Source organism: Vigna unguiculata, chromosome 7 (assembly GCF_037176805.1).
Source record: "Vigna unguiculata cultivar grain cowpea cultivar isolate G323 ecotype 2 chromosome 7, ASM3717680v1, whole genome shotgun sequence".
NCBI classification, from domain to species: Eukaryota; Viridiplantae; Streptophyta; class Magnoliopsida; order Fabales; family Fabaceae; genus Vigna; species Vigna unguiculata.
Window position 1 is genome coordinate 31,808,658 of NC_140798.1, and position 16,910 is coordinate 31,825,567.

At 32.4% G+C, this 16,910-nt stretch overlaps 2 protein-coding genes across 2 annotated transcripts; both read left to right on the forward strand.

Annotated features, from left to right (window-relative positions):
- The first annotated feature begins 2,208 nt into the window (after positions 1–2,208).
- LOC114192346 (uncharacterized) lies at positions 2,209–6,508 on the forward strand. Its single transcript, XM_028082041.2, has 6 exons — positions 2,209–2,707; positions 3,375–3,448; positions 4,134–4,283; positions 4,570–4,855; positions 5,249–5,482; positions 5,671–6,508. Exons 1-6 carry the CDS (start codon positions 2,561–2,563, stop codon positions 6,088–6,090), a joined length of 1,311 nt encoding a protein of 436 aa, XP_027937842.1. The 5' UTR covers positions 2,209–2,560; the 3' UTR covers positions 6,091–6,508.
- A 1,373-nt stretch (positions 6,509–7,881) lies between these two features.
- Positions 7,882–8,893, forward strand: LOC146884800 (uncharacterized). Its single transcript, XM_085675853.1, has one exon. The coding sequence runs from the start codon at positions 8,260–8,262 to the stop codon at positions 8,608–8,610; it is 351 nt and encodes a 116-aa protein (XP_085531979.1). The 5' UTR covers positions 7,882–8,259; the 3' UTR covers positions 8,611–8,893.
- The last annotated feature ends 8,017 nt before the right edge of the window (positions 8,894–16,910 follow it).

Genomic DNA, 16,910 nt, shown 5'->3' on the forward strand with positions numbered 1-16,910 from the left:
TACAATTATAAGTTTTAAATAAACTTACAAAAACTTGAACTTGGACCTTCTCACAAAAAAATTCATCTCTTATATCAATCTTGAATATTTACCTAAAAATAAAAATTATCCATAATAAATATCTAGGATATTATTGAGTAGAAAGGATGTCACTAACTACCTAAAATATATTTGAAAAATATATTAAATATAAGTAAATAATCAATAAATTTTTTAATGAATATTAATAAAATAAGACTTTAGCAATTAAATATCATAATAATCCCCCTTTTCGAGCCCTCGCCTAGGTGAAGTGAGCTCGCTTGAGCAAGAGGACTCTATGGCTTGAGCGAGGCCTTTCTGCCTAAGCGAGAGGTTGGGCGAGGAGTGCATTGGCTCTGTGGTTTCTTTGTTTTTGAATGTTGGTCATATGTTTGGACTGATTGTACATTTTAAAGCATGAATTGAGTGATTCTGTGTGAACAATATGTATTATGGGTTGTGACTTATGAGTTTAATATGATTTGAGTATGAGGCATGTATGGAATGATTCATGGATTGAGAATGATGATGTTGGTATGGATTTGACATGGGATATGAATGAGAGTTGATCAAAAGGTTGACATGAGATTTATATGCACTAAAGTATTTACTAGGTTGTTGGAACATGATTTGTATGTGGTTAGGACGTAATTCCTTGAATCTCTAGATGAGATCTTAGGGTGGTGTCTCAGTTGGTCAGGACGTAATTCTATGACCCCTGTTAATGGGAGTTCATGGTGGTGTCCCATTTATATAATTTAATAAGGATTTTCAAGGTAAGGTAAGGTTGCATCCTGATACTCTAAGAAGTCAGTTAGTCTCACATAGAGCGAACTGACTCTTGTGGTGAGAGTAGTCGGAGACCTGAAACTCATTAAGGGTTAACCTTGTGTGTGGGGGATTGAGACATTGTAACACTTAGCTCGGGAGTGAACAGGAAAATCCACCACAGGTGCAAGCATCAGCTGAATCTGACTAAATTATATGTATTTGGATGAGTCAAGTCTGAGTCTTAGTGTATTATTTGCAAGTCATAAGATGATTGGTTGACTTATATTTATTTGTATGTGAAATAGCATGTATCCATATGATAAATTGTTTTATACTCTAGTTTACCCCTTTTGCTTGTTTGGTTGACTTGAATGTGATTCTTCTCCTTTCGTGATAATCATCAATTTATTGATGTGAGCAAATGCGAGAGGTACTCGGGTCAACAGGAGAACAATGACTCTGCTGCTTAGCCCGCCTGGGCTGGATCCTGCTTAGTAGGTTTTCTCTTAAGGCTATGGCCCATGTATTAACTTGTTTTAAATCTTAATTGTATTACTATTGGATTATGTACATGTGTGTATTGTGTCTCATGATTTTCTTTTATGAATTCTTGAATATTTGTATGGAGTGAGTTTATACTCCGAATCCTTGTTTATAATATTATATTGTGTGACGTGTCATTGAAGTAAATCTATTTATAAAATGGGACGTTACACAGAAGAATACTTTTCTTAACACAGTTGAAAAATTGTAAGAATTAAGAATGTTGCATAAAAAATACATGAACACGAAGAAAACATTAAAAACCTATTTAAAAAGTAAAAAAAAAATATATCCTTTATTAAACTTGAATATAAAAAGGAAATTAATTAATCTCAAATAACTTTTAATGTTGAAATTATTTTACATTATTTTTATTTATTTTCTTCATTGTTTATTATGGATTTTTCCATTTTTTTTTTACTTTTCATTTAACTTACGATATAGAATATCTTAGATAATAACCTACAACATATTTTGGATTAATGTTTTACTTAAAGAAAATAAAACAAAAATATAAAATTATAAACATATTTTGTAACATTTGTAAAACTACCTTTTTTCCTTGTATATAGTGTAATTTTATCTTGTCATAATAGTTTGACTTTTAATGCTCATCAAAGCAATCCTGTAAAAATGATTTTCTTTAAATGCCATAATTTGAAAGCTTGGAATTAAAGAAGAAAAGTTACCAAAACAAATTAAAAATTAAATGGATAAAGACCATTAACCAGGAATGAACAAACAGACAGAGAATATATAGGAGAAAGAAAAAAGTGTGAAAATTAATGAACTAATAAAATCTTTAAATCAAGAAAAATTGAAAAGCAAATATGAATTAAATAAAGCGTAAAGAATCATGGAAGTTATATTTTTTTACCGTTGTGTCTGTGAGCGCTGGGGGAATAGAATTAGAAGTAGAAAGAAAAGAAGAAATTGAGGTATTGGCCTGTTAGCAGCACTGTGTCTCCCCTTCCAAATTCCGATTCCTTTGTAGCCGCCATTTTTTGGTGTTCACTGCATCGTCCTTTCCTTTTCCCATTCTTTCTCTTCCAACGACTTACCAGATCTGCTCCTTTTCGCTCCAACAATAATTTCTTCCATTCTGCATAGGGTTTACACTTTCCTCTTTCTGCCGGCTCCGGTATCATCCTCCGTGGCATGAATTCGGCTCCGTTGGCACCACTCGCCGGTTTTCGCTGACGGAGATTCGGAATTCGGCTGCAAAATGGTTCCAATTTTGTTGTACATCGTCGCTTTCCTTTGCACGTGCGGAGCTATTGCGTTGTCCTTGCTTCACATTTATAAGCATCTTCTCAATTACACCGAGCCTACTTATCAGCGGTTCATTGTTCGTATCGTTTTTATGGTCCCGGTGAGTCATTCATTATGAATGCCTCTTTTGGAATGTTAGCATTTATCATTGTAATAATTATGATTAACGAAGGTTTTGTCCATTTTATTTTCGGAAAATGAAGATAAAAATTCACTTTTGATTTTTATACTATTGTGGTATAGCAGCTGAAATCTGTGTTGTATTGTTAGGCTTTTGTGTTGTTTGCCGTCTTTAGTAGCTTAAGTGATTGGCTTACATGTAACCTAGTTGAAATATGAAATTAAATGCTCGCGTGGACTGCATGCATGTTATAAAAGATTGTTAAAATGAGGCGTTTGTGTTAATGGAGAAGTGGAGATTGTGCGGTTGTTCCTTTTTCTTCGTCTTTCAAATTGAAAGTTCTGGAAATCCTTGCAGCTCCTTTGCTGGTTGCTGCTTCGTCTATTTGGTTTTGGTTTGGTTGTAGGCCAAACCTGTTTACTTTCTGTATCTGATATGCTTTTGCTGATCATTCGTTACAATGACTTTCCCGTGCTGTGTATATTTGTTTCCTTGTTCATTAAAATCATATGTATATATTTTTTTTACTCTCTATTTTTCATGTCACGTTGCTGTTGATCTTTTACTGGGAAACGTACCGGTTTGCTTTCTGTTTTATGTCTGTATGATTTTGTCCACTCAATTTTGAAATTTAATTTTCTAACAGGTTTATGCGTTGATGTCATTCTTGTCGCTTGTTCTACCAGTTGGTTCAATCTATTTTAATTCAATCCGGGAAATGTAAGTTATCTTATGTTTCTGTTTTTGTTGTGGTTGTTTCTATCTTGATTTTTAATATTTTATTTTATTAGTTTGTTTATGTTCGTTTGTGTATCTTGGTTTACATGCCAAATTATCTGTTCCTTTTGTTCGTATAATTTGGGAGATATCCTGTATCATATTATGGCTGATGCAATTATTCTGCTTAAATGTTACCTGGGTGAATAGCCAGATCAGAAGTAGTTTTAATTGTCATTCTGTCCTGAAACCCCTCGAAGTTGCTTGTGGAACTTACTGGTTTAGTATCCTTCTTCGGATGAAATCAATCCAACCAAACCTAGGATGCAATTTCATATCTTTTCCTTTTAAAAAAATAGTTTAAGTTTTGTACATATCTGATCAAGTAGCCACTGAACAGAGCTTGAGAGTAGTAGTATTATTCATATGTTCTGTTCATTACGTGACTGAGATGTCAAAGGAGGATATTGCTCAGAAACCTTACTTAAATATGTAGTCATAATCCTGAATGGCACCTCCCTTTCCCCTATTCATGTGATCTTGACAGTCTTTTACATTTTTTAGTGCCTCTGCTGACTTTAATTCGTTAATGTCACTTGTTACTTGTTTAAAATATAAATGGGGTTATGACCTATTTTATCAACTGGAAGCAGTGCATTTAATAATATTCTCCTGGCTACTTTTTCAGCTATGAAGCTTGGGTTATTTATAATTTCCTATCACTATGTCTCGAATGGGTTGGTGGTCCTGGAGCAGTAGTCCTAAGCTTATCTGGACGGAATCTGAAGCCATCATGGTTTCTGATGACTTGTTGCTTGCCTCCAGTAGCACTTGATGGGTGAGTTTTTGCTAATCTGATTCATGTTTTTTTTTTGTTAATTTCTGTGCCTGAAAATACTTATTTTCCCTGAAAATTTATACCTAGAATTTTCCTTGAAATTAATGTATTACTCAACTTTTGTAAGTGGGATTATGTCAGTTGTGTTATTTGAAAAACTGCTAAGTTTTTTGTAAGTGTAAATCTTGGGATCCCAGGGAAATAAAAGTATGATTCAAACATGTAATGTGAGAGCTTTATTATTATCATAGTTGATGATCATCCCTTACTCCTGAACTTTCTGCAGGCGTTTTATACGTAAATGCAAGCAAGGGTGTTTGCAATTTGTGATTTTGAAGCCCATTTTAGTTGTTGTTACTCTAGTACTTTATGCAAAGGGGAAATATAAGGATGGAAACTTCAGTCCAAAACAATCATACTTGTATCTTACAATCACCTATACGTTCTCCTACACAATGGCTCTATATGCTCTTGCTTTGTTTTATGTGGCATGCAAGGATCTACTTCAACCATTCAACCCAATCCCAAAGTTTATTATAATAAAATCTGTTGTATTCCTGACTTATTGGCAGGTACTTCTCACGCTTCTTTCTTTGTATGGTCTATCCTTTCCTTTTATTATCAACTCTATTTATTATCAACTCTTTTGCTCAAAAAACAAATTATTTAAAACATTTGCCAACTATATTATAATCTCTCATAAAAAACTACAGTCCATATGATTCTAGTAATAATGGAGTGAGTACTATGACTCGTGGGGTTTGTCTATACATGCTAAGATGTCATTTAGCTATATTATCGTGATTATTTTTTTGGGCTGTATTACACTGTAACTCTTATCAATCATGCAAAAGTTGCTCTGCTGTGCTATGAGATATAATTTAGAGTTTGAAAATGATTCGCTGTTAATTTGACACTGTATTCCAGATAGAGGTTTGACGCAACTTTTGTTTCTGATATTTTAGGGTGTCTTAGTTTTCCTTGCTGCAAAGTCAGAATACGTTAAGGATGCAGATGAAGCTGCTCTACTTCAAGATTTTTTTATTTGTGTCGAGATGCTTGTTGCAGCTGTTGGACATTTTTATGCATTTCCGTACAAAGTATACGCTGGGGCTAACATAGGTGCAAACCGTGGGTTGACAGCTAGCCTTGCTCATGCTTTGAAATTAAATGACTTCTACCATGATACGGTCCACCAGGCCAGTCTCACTTTTAATATTCTTCTCATAGTTTTACTTTTTCATCATAATTCTGTGCATCAGACTTGATGCATTACTGCGCAACCATCATGTTGCAATTCTAGTTCGATGGAATTTTCTGTACGATTCTGTTGTGACTCAATTTGCTTGTTTAATATCTGCTGACAGTTTGATATTGCTTCTGGCAGTTTGCACCGACATACCATGATTATGTTCTCTACAACCACGGTGAAAGTGGTGAAGAGGGAACTAGGAAGTATAGGTCACGAACTTTTGTTCCAATTGGCCCAGAAATGGACACTGTGAGAAGAAATAAGCATTTGTTTGGAAACAAATCAGCAGATGACATACAGCTCTCAAGCTTATCTTCTAGTAGTAGCGCTGCCTCAATTTCTGGTCTCAATTCGGAAGTGTCACAATCTGGTGGAATGAAATCTTCTTTACTCGAGGATGCGTCAAATTCTTTATCTGGTGGCATGAAATCTTCCTTACTCGACGATGCGTCAAATTCTTCATCTGTGCCCTACGATATGACACTTATTGACTTGGATACACCCAGTTATCCTGAAAAAGTTCCAGCAGCTGATAAAGCCGGTACTCGGTGGTAATGAACATTCAGAGAGCCAAGTTAATGGGAAAATTGTCATTGTTGAAGAGAAGAGATAGTAATAGGGGCATCCTGCATCCTTCTCTTCTAGGAGAGAATTGAGTTAAGTGTGGTTTGTTTGATTCCAGGAAAGCATGTAAGCAGGTCTGGCGCTGATCGCTATGTCAATGTTGCTTAAAAGCCCTAATCTCTCCCAAGTCCCAACAAAACCATTGTTTGATAATTGGGCTTTCGTGTTGATACTGTGATTGTCTCCACCGATGCGTATCGTGTGCACAACGTATATACAGAAACAGAAATAGTTGGCTTACTTCAAACAAGACAGACCCTGGGTTGAGTGAATTTGGATTATAACTAAACTAATTGATCGATTGTTTTCTCCGCACCATGAATACAAAACACTGTTGAATTTCATACAATATTTACTGCCATCATTTTTACCTTTTTTTCTAAATGTGCTGTATAGTTTTTTGTTTCGAAGATTTTCTGCTTCGGGAATGTCTTCGCTTGCAGATCCATACGAAGGATGAATGACAATATATATTGTATTACTGCTAACTGCTCATGTAGGCTGAATCACGTGTTTCTTAGTTTTACAAGAAGGATAAATTTTTATTATTGCTCGAGTCAAAGGCCTAACGTAACTGAAACCTTGCACGACCCATCTTTCACAATTTCATATTATGCAGTTTTTTTTAATTATAATGTGCAAAAATAGGTGCTAGCTCATTCGTCCTTTTCTTTCAGTCTTAATAACTAAAATGTAATATTATTCTCTGCATCTACGACAAAGAAAGGAGAAGGTATCATCAATATAGACTACTATTTTCAGAAGACACTAATCTAAACAATAGTTTGCACTTCCATCATGATCACACATGTAATGTAAAATGACCATTAATTCCTTCATAAATTGGGATACCTCAATCATCTTTTAATATTTGTCAAATAGTCGTCGCCTTCATCACTAGCATTTGAAAATAGCTCATGCTTCCGATTCACACAATTAATTATGGTTATCTTCGACATGTAGCATCATCCTCTTCATCATCATCATACATTTCGTTTCATATTGTTTGCCATTTTTCGGTTGTATTCAGGCACTATCTGCTGTTATCGCTCATGTCACAGCGTTTGGTAGTGACAGTAACTACTGGTCCTTTTTGCATTTATTGACACACGCCTTGGCTCATGCTTTGGTTTACCAACAAAGCTTTTGGTCCCACTGGTTTGAGAATGATGCTCCTAGACCCCCCTCATTGGATGTCTCTGTTCCAACCCTACCAAAACATCTATGGAGCCCACAAAAGTAGGAGGAAGATCGTCTCCACTTGCATGGACTTATACGGATAATATATGTAGGAGGAGATGATGGGAGTTTGTTTCTGCTTATATTGTATAACTCATATACATACACAACATAAGCTTCCACAATCTACAAACAGGAAGTAACAAGTGAAGGGTCAAACAAGTAAGGCCGATCACAAAAGTCACCGTCCATATACGTGAATTTTTTTAGATTAAAATTTACTAAGCTCAACCAACCTCTTGGAGTAGTCAAAGTACATGTATGTATTCACTTCATCCAAAATCACTTTAAAACATAAGGTGATAATTTTAGATAAATATTCTTCTGTGTAGACGTGTTTAAAATTGATTGACTTAAAACAACCTTCAGAAATTTTTATGTTTGGATAACAATATTTGTTCTGAATTATGTCATTAACTTCTAGAGTAATAAAACATTCTGAAATCAGTTTTTCAAACTCCTACCCAAATCAATGTCCACGTGTTAAAGTGCTTACAATAATGTTACATGAGAAGAAAGAAGAAAGAAGAAAGAATACGAGTGTTGTGTTTAGACTTTAGCTACCATGGTGGCTTCGCAAACATAGCAAAGTAAAATTAGGGGCGTTGAATTTCTACAGCTGAGATAGTTCATTCACAACCTTTTCTTCCCCTATTTCATATACTTATCTTATTATCTCTGACAAAACTCTCATTTTCTATTAAATTTTTTAATGGCTCTGACTCGAAGAAGACAGAGCCAATTATATTAACTTGTGTGCTTCTTTTCCTTGTGTGTTTTCCCTCCCTTCTTCTTCTTCTTAAGGACCGTTTTCTCTCTGATTCAGAACGGTGGTGAAAATCAGATATCAAGTATCAAGGCATGGCTAGTGTGAGCTTGAACCCATTGTTCAAGAGTGAACCTTTTGGGTGTTACTACAACATTAACAACTACTACTCTGAGCAGAACAACACCATGTTGGAGAAGAGGCTGGTATTCCTGAGAAGCTACCAGTTCTGTAGAAAGAAGAGTCTGACAGAGAGAATCAAAGGGTCTTTGGTTCGCGCCAAGAAAATTGTATGGCTAAGACTAAGGTCTGCTTGCAAACTGAGGAGGTCCTTGATCTTCTTTTCCAGGTTCAAATGCGCTTTCTATTACCGCCGGAGAAGGTTCTTCCAGCTTCTACACACCACCAACAACCGCAAAACCGAATCTTCCTCGTGTTTATGGTAAACCAAAAACAGAAAGACAAACCACAACTTCTCACACTCAGAATCAGACACCTCTATTATTCTTTTGTTTCTGTTTTTTTGTTATTAATCAACCCTCTACAGTTTCTCCATGAGTTTGTGATGGCCAGTTGAAACTGTTACACATATTGTTCATTAATCTCAACAAGTTTGGCTTTGCTTCTGTATATCTTTCCCTCAGTTTAATCGATTTGCTCATAGTCTCGTGACCCATGCCTTTAACTTCTCCCTTTTGCAGAAATAGAAATATGGAAACTGTTTCTTGATTGTTCCTATTAATTTTAGTTGTATTTTCTAGATCAGTGTAGAAGAAAACAGGCAAAGAGACATCTATAACTGTAATTTAATCGTGTTGAGATCACCAAGATTGAAGTGATTGATTAACCAAGTTGGCACAAAGAAAATGGTCAATTCTAATCCAGGATTTCATGCATATTATTAGAATTAGAAACTTCATCCCAATATTATATAGTATATGTATGCACATACACACACTCCAATGAACTTTAACATCATGTTCATTGGAAAGTACTTCGAGATGCTTGGTGGTGTGTGCTCCGGCAAACCTGCAAGGTGTTTGTTAAAAAGATCTGCAATTTAAGTCTAAGGTTTGAGTTCTCTAGAATGGAACAAAGCACAAAAAAGCATTTCGAAGTTCCAGGTTTGAATAACTGCTAGTGAACACGGAACAGAGACTATTAAAATATAGTATTTGTACCTGGTAATTTAGGCAAGTTAATTAGTGAAGTGTGTTTGATATAATTTTTCTAAATTTTCCTTCTAGAAATTTTTACAGATTACTGCATCCACAACAAACCCTAGAACTTAAACCTAAGAAACATTACTCTTGTTCTTGACTTTGAAGGTGTTTCTTTTGAGACATTCATATTCTTCACCTATGTAATTGAATTGACTTTAAGATTCAGGGGCAACTGTGTTTGGTAGCTGCTTCTTCTGACCATCAAATTTATTGATGAAGAAGAGGATGGTGTGAAAAGTTATTAGAATTTGTAGTCAATTTATTCACTGTTCAATATAAGGCACAATGCCAATCCCAAATCTTTTTCTCCAAACTTGCTGCCATTGAATTTTCATCTCTCTGATTTATGGCATTGTAAGAAAATTCAAAAAAGTACAACACTTTTATGATACCAACAAGTATTATCATTTTCCTTGCATAGATATTTTATATGGAAAATATAAATGGCACATTCTTCTAACGATTTTCCATTATTAATATTAAAATGAAAAATAAGAAATTTAAAAATTTGAGAGCTAAAAATATTTATTCTTTATTTATTAAATTAATACCTATTCAAATAAGAAATTTGGAATGTTCGGACAATATAAAAGTTTCTAATACATGCTATTCAATTATTTATCATAATAGAATAAATTTATTGATTGCTATTATAATTAAAGTAATATAAACGAGTTCGTATTGATTGATGTTGTAAAATTCATTTTACTATACATCGTATGCATTTTTAACTTTTAAAATATACCTATTCATGCTAGTTCCGAGTCTTCAGAATTAATTGTTTTTATTTTAGTGTATTTTAGGTTAAAATTTTAGTTTTGAATCCTTAATTTTACCTAATAATATGTTGTTTTTAAGGTTAAATATGTTTTTGATCCCTTAACTTTCACTGAATTTTAAAATTAGTCTATCTTAAAATTTTGGATCAATTTAGTCTTTCATTTTCGAAATAATGTAGTCTTTTTAATCAAATTTTATTAGATTTATTTGATGTTTTGTACGCATTTTAAAATTGTATTTGAGTTGTTTATACAGTTTGACACATCTTTGTTTTAATGTTAAGTCAAATACTATTATGAAACACGTTTGAAATGTCAAATAAACTTAATAAAATTTAATTAAAAAGACTACATTCATGTATTTCAAAAAATGAAAGACTAAATTGATCCAAAATTTTAAGATAAATTGATTTTAAAATTCAGTGAAAGTTAAGGAACATAAACCTTATAATTATTTTCTAAATAGTGATGTATTTACCAAGTATTGACGTGATATTTATGAAGTAATGAGCTAAAGAAATACAAACTATAATGTGTAAAGGCCAAACTATAAGAAATACAAACAAACTTTAGACCAAAAAATGTTTATTGCTCATTGAAAAATGTATTTTTATAAAAAAAAAAAAAAAAATCCTTAGCACGTTGTGTTATTATTTTTCATTGCGGTAATCAACCAAGCAAATTGATACGTACCATCTAGAAATAAACAATTGTGAAATTTGAAGTAACATGTTCATCATATTTAAAAACAAGTAAATAAAAGAAAACCTTGAAAATCACGCAATGTTCACCATACTTATTTATTCTGTTTTATAACTAAAATAAAATTTATTTACCCTTTGGACTTTAGCTTGAATTTATTTAGTTTTATATAACATGTGTGTTCCTTCACAAAACCCCATGACTGTGTTCTAGTGGTCAAATTGAATCTACTCAACGTCACTCTCATTAACAAATTACTTAATTTATTTTCGGTGACCAATGTGAATCACCACCTTTCAAAACCCTTTTCTTCACTCCCAATATATATATATATATATATATATTAAACATTTTTTTATGAGCAGGTACAGCTAATGAGCTTAGGAAGAAGTTGACAAAATCACCACAAAAATGGAAAAAGGGTTAATGTGAAGTGATGCTGCATTTTCTTCCTTCTACTACAAGAAAATGAAGGCTACCCTCTAAACCTGCTTAAGAAAAAAAAAACACGAATCAAATTTTACATGTATATGTTAATATTGTTAATTTTTTTTTATGTTATAATACTAAATGTCGTATTTTTTAAATATTTATATTCTTTTTTTACCATAATATGATTTATATAAATGAAGAATATTTTTATTAGTTAAAAATTTATTAAACTATGTTAATTTTTTTTTGTTACAATAGGAATAAATATAGATTATTTCGTTTTGAACTTAAATAAGATTTGAGTTAAGAATACCTTATTATCACAGTTTAACTTATTCATTTATATTAGTTTTTTTAATATCTAATCTAACCTAAATAGATCTTCATCTTGACTTACAAGTCTCTTTAACTGATTAATTTGTAATATTTTAACAATTGGGAAAATAGAAAGTAAAAAAAAAAATCTATTAAATTTCATAAGAATTGAAGTCTAATTAATTTGTCTATACATGATCAAATTATTTCAAGATTTAATATGATATTCACGATAACTTATTTAAAAATATATTTTACAATAAAATTTATAAAAGAATATACATTAATTTATCTGTTTATTTTAACATCAATGTAAAACTTTGCATAGTATAAACAATATGTCTAACATTTTCTAAAATATCATGAAGAAAAGAGATTATTCAAGTATATATTTCAATACTCATATATAATTATATAATTAGAGCTGTCAAAACGGGTACTCGGCCCGACCCGGCTCGACCTACCACGGGTTGATCACTTAGTGAGTCAACTCAACCCGACTCATTTATTAGCGAGCCAAAAAAATTTCAACCCGACCCGATCCATCGCAGATTGGTGGGTTAAACGGGTTGCTCACTGGCTCACTTAATTAAAAAAAATATATTTTTTTTTGAGTCAAAACTAGATTAGAATTCTAATTAAAATCTAAATAAATTTTAATACAATCCAAATAAAAACCAAAATCATAAAAATACAAATTACCCAATATGATCCAAATACTTGTGCGACCCTCTATTTGCGGGTTGGTGAGCCAACCTGGTTCACCACTGATTAAACTCGCGTGAGCCGGATTCTAGGTGAGCCGAGTCAAAAATCAACCCGTATTGAAATTTGTAAAAAAAATTTAACCCAACCCGGCCCAAACCTATGGTGAATCAGGTTGGCTCGTGGGTTCCAACCCATTTTGACAGCTCTATATACATTACATATCAGTATTTACAATAATTTCAATTCATACTACTAAGTCGGATATGTTATTTTGAAACAAAGTATACTAAGTAAATTTAAATATGAAATCATCTCATTATTTTCAAGTTGGACCCCTTGGACGAATTCTCATTTGTTGGGTAAATCTATCAAATTTCCTAAACAATTTAGAATTCATTAGACAAATCAAATTTAAAGATATTCATATTTTTTTATGAGATTCATTGAAGAGAATATTTCCTAATAAAAAGAATATAGTTCTACAAAATTTTATCAAAACCAATTTCAAATCTAAACTAACTATTTCACTGATTCCAACAAATCTAAAATACACCAAATAATACCTACAAAAATAAAATTTAGTTTGCTTCATAAATTCACAATCATTTAGTTTGTTCATGTGAATCACAAGTCCATCACCACCTTCAAATATCTCTAAATATCATTTTAAACAATTTTGAAATAAAATACATGATGAATGTGTATTTGTGTTTTCATTTAATCTTTAATTTTGAATCCTTTTATTTTTATGTTTTAAAAGAGTATTTTAATTAGAATTTGTTACAATTGGGTTGATTGAGTTTGTAATACAAAAATATGTTAAAAATAGATTTTTAGTTGCATTTGTTTCCATTGAATATTTTGAAGTGTTTAGTGCAACTGCAACTAAGTTCAACTCATAGAGATATGAAAATAGATCGGCTAAAACTTCATGAAACCTTAAGAGTGTGTTTGGATAGAGTAATTTAATGAGGCAATTCATTTTTTTGAAGAATTTAGATTTCTTTGTAATGAAATGCTTTGTTTGGATACAGAAATTAAAAAGCATTTCAAATGCAAGCATTTTTTGGAGGGATTTCAATTAGCTAAATTAGTAGAAATTCAAATACTCTCATAATAAGTAGAATTTGAAATTCTTCTCACTCAACCTCACATTCTAGACTCTCTGGTAGGCCCGATGACACAAACGAGGTTGACGATCCAGACAGATCCAACGACCCGAATGGACTCGACGATCCAGACGGGTTCGACGACCCAGACGGTCCCGATGACCCAGACAGGCCCGACAACCCGAATAGGCTCGACGATCTAGACGGGTCCAATGACCTAGACGGGCCCGATGACCCAGACGAGTCCGACGACCCGAATGGGCTCGATGATCCAGACAGGCCCGACGACCTAAACGGGTTCGTCGACCTGGGCGGGCCCGACGACGCAGACAGGCCCAACGAACCGGATGGGTTCGACGACCCGAATGGGCCTTACCACCAGAACGGGCCCAATGACTCGAACGGGGCAAACTATTCGGATAAGACCAATGATCTGACGAGCCCGACAATCCAGACAGGTCCAACGACTTGAACAGGCCCTACGATCCAGACGAGCCCGACGACCCGGATGAGCCTGACGACCCGGACGGGCCCTACGACAAGGATTGGCCCGACGACCCGAACGGGCCCTTCTAAACCGTCAGGCCCGATGACCTGGACTGACCCGACGACCCGGACGGGCCCGACAACCTGGACGGGTCCGATGACCTGGAGGGGCCCGATGACCCGGACGGCCTGACGGTTTGGAAGGCCCGTCCGAGTCATCGAACCCGTCCAGGTCGTCAGCCCGTCTAGGTCGTCGTCCTGTCTAGGTCGTCGGGCCCGTCCAGGTCGTCGGACCCGTCTAGGTCGTCAGCCCGTCTAGGTCGTTGTCCCGTCTAGGTCGTCGTGCCCGTCCAGGTCGTCGGACCCGTCCGTGTCGTCGGGTTTCCAAATTTATCATGAACTCAAAACATAATTAAGCCTAAAATAAATATTGTTAAAATTAAATTTTATCTCACAATAAATTCAATTTTCTTTTCCAAACAAGAAATTGAAATGTAAGGTATTTTAATTTCCTTATCCAAACAAATTATTTAAAAAATGAATGAAATTTAATTACAAGCAATTCAAATGCAAAGCATTTCAATTTCTAAGCATTGTTGAAATGTTCCATCCAAACACAAGGTAAAGATAATCAAAAAATAAACAAATAATCAAATTCACAAGTCAAGCCAAGCATTACATGAAGAAGGTGTGAAAAAAATGAAGAAGTTTGGCTAAGCCAAACTGAATTTTGCTAAGCTAGGAAGAGGGAACTGACAACAAAAATTAAACATTGAGATTTTTTCTATCTTTTTCCAGAAAAATTAGTTTGATAATTGATAAATCTTTATGATAAATGATAATTTGGGGACAAATATATCTTTAGTTATTTTATTTAATATTTTTAAATAATTATCTTATTTAATTATATCAATAAATATTAAAACATAATATTTATCAAATATTTTTAAATCTGCCAATAAGTTTTTGTAAAGATAATTGGACTTTTGCATGAGCGTTCCAACTATTCTTAGATGGGTGGAAAATAAGTATTATGTTTTTTTTAATGTTCTTAGATGGGTGGAAAATAAGTATTATATATTTTTTAATGTGATAAAATTTGAAGAATACAACGTGTATGTCAAAGTACGAATATGATAAAAATGTTACATTATCAATTTATCATCCAACTCACGAAAATATTTATTTAATATTGTGAACTTGTTAAAGTTTTTCAATTGATTAAACATTGAAAATTTTATAATAAGAATTAAAAAAAAAATATCAATCCGCGATTCCGCACTTGTGCGAGACGGTCCACATTATCACTCCTATCCACCACTGAATGTACATCTATTTTTCTCTTTAAAATACGGGGAAAACAAGATAAGAAATAGATGAAAATAATGAAAAAAAGAAAAGAGAATGCAAAATAAGAATCTAAGAGGTGAGAACAAATGAAAAATAAAAGGAAAAGGAAATGGGTCACCTCAGTTATTTATTCTTCTGTTGGGACAAACAAATGATATGGGCTATACCGTATCACGGCCCTGTGTAGCCCATTTATTTTTTATAATGAAAACATATAAAACCATTCCCTCATTCAATAGCAAGAAATTCAAATAAATTCTGTGTTGAATAAAGTCAACAGTTTTTGTTTAAAAAGAAAAAAGAAAAAGAAAAAGTAATCTTCATAAGTAATCATCAATAACCTTTAAACGCACGTGAATGAATATTAATTGTCAAACCTGCTACTTGAAAATGAAAGTTATTTTTTTATTTCATACATCTATTCATAGATAAAATAGCCCTCACAATAATAATAAACCTCGGATTGGAACCATATCTACATAATTAATAACGCTGGTGTTTATATCCGATTTTTTCTAAATTTGTAAATAAAGAATGATATGCAAACATATTTTTTAAAATCATAAAATTATATATTTTTATTTTAAATTTTATATTTCATAATTTTATAATTTTTTATTTTGCGATATTAGATATATATTTTTTTGTTTTATAAAGTTATAATTTGCATTACTTTAAGAATAATATTAAGTAAATATATCAACAAATATTTGAGAAAGATCACATTATATATTATGATAATTTATAACAATGAATTATATTATGTGACAATATTTAAACAAATAATCGTAGAAAATAACTGTCACATTTATAGACAACAAAAAATTATGAAAGATAAAAACTCAATTAAAATTTTTTAAAATTTTAAAACTCAATAAATCACACGAATTTAATAGTTAAAAGTTCTCAAATTTATTAAAAATTCAAAACATAATTAAGTTCATGTTATTTTTAAACATTTATATGATTATACAACTGGTGTCATATTTTATTTTAAATTTTATCCTTTAAATACATTCTTTTAAATTAATTTTACTGTCTAAGTATATTTTTCTTTTAAATTCACCTGTTGTTTTTAAATTTAATCACTTTCTACCATTAGAATAACTATTTATCACTTGTGATATGCATTTTGTTTCTCGTTAAATTATTATTCATTTGTATACTAGAAGCAAGTAATCAAGCATTTATTTATATAAGCATTTTAAAATAAAGTTGATGCAACAATACGATTATATTATTGTGACTATTAATTAAGAATTAGAAAATGAAAGGAGAAAAGGTTTGAATAATTGATATTTTTTTAATTAGACTAAATAATTGTAAATAAAAAATATTTTGAGACACGTACAAAACAACTGTTAGCTTTAAACAAATGTTTTTAAATTTAAAAATTCAAAACCAACAAGTAACTTTTAGTTGTTTATTTAAGATCTTATTTCAACTTTTAAGTTTTAAAATTAATTTATGTGTTGAAAATAAGTTGTATCGGATGAATCTTGGTATCTTAAAAGATTAGTGTTTGTTTCTGAAAACAAAATACTACACTTTAACTCCCAACCGAGAGATACTTAAAGTTCACAAGAGAAGAAAGTATAAAGTTTTATCAGTGCAAAATTTCTTTATCCAAATATTTATCATT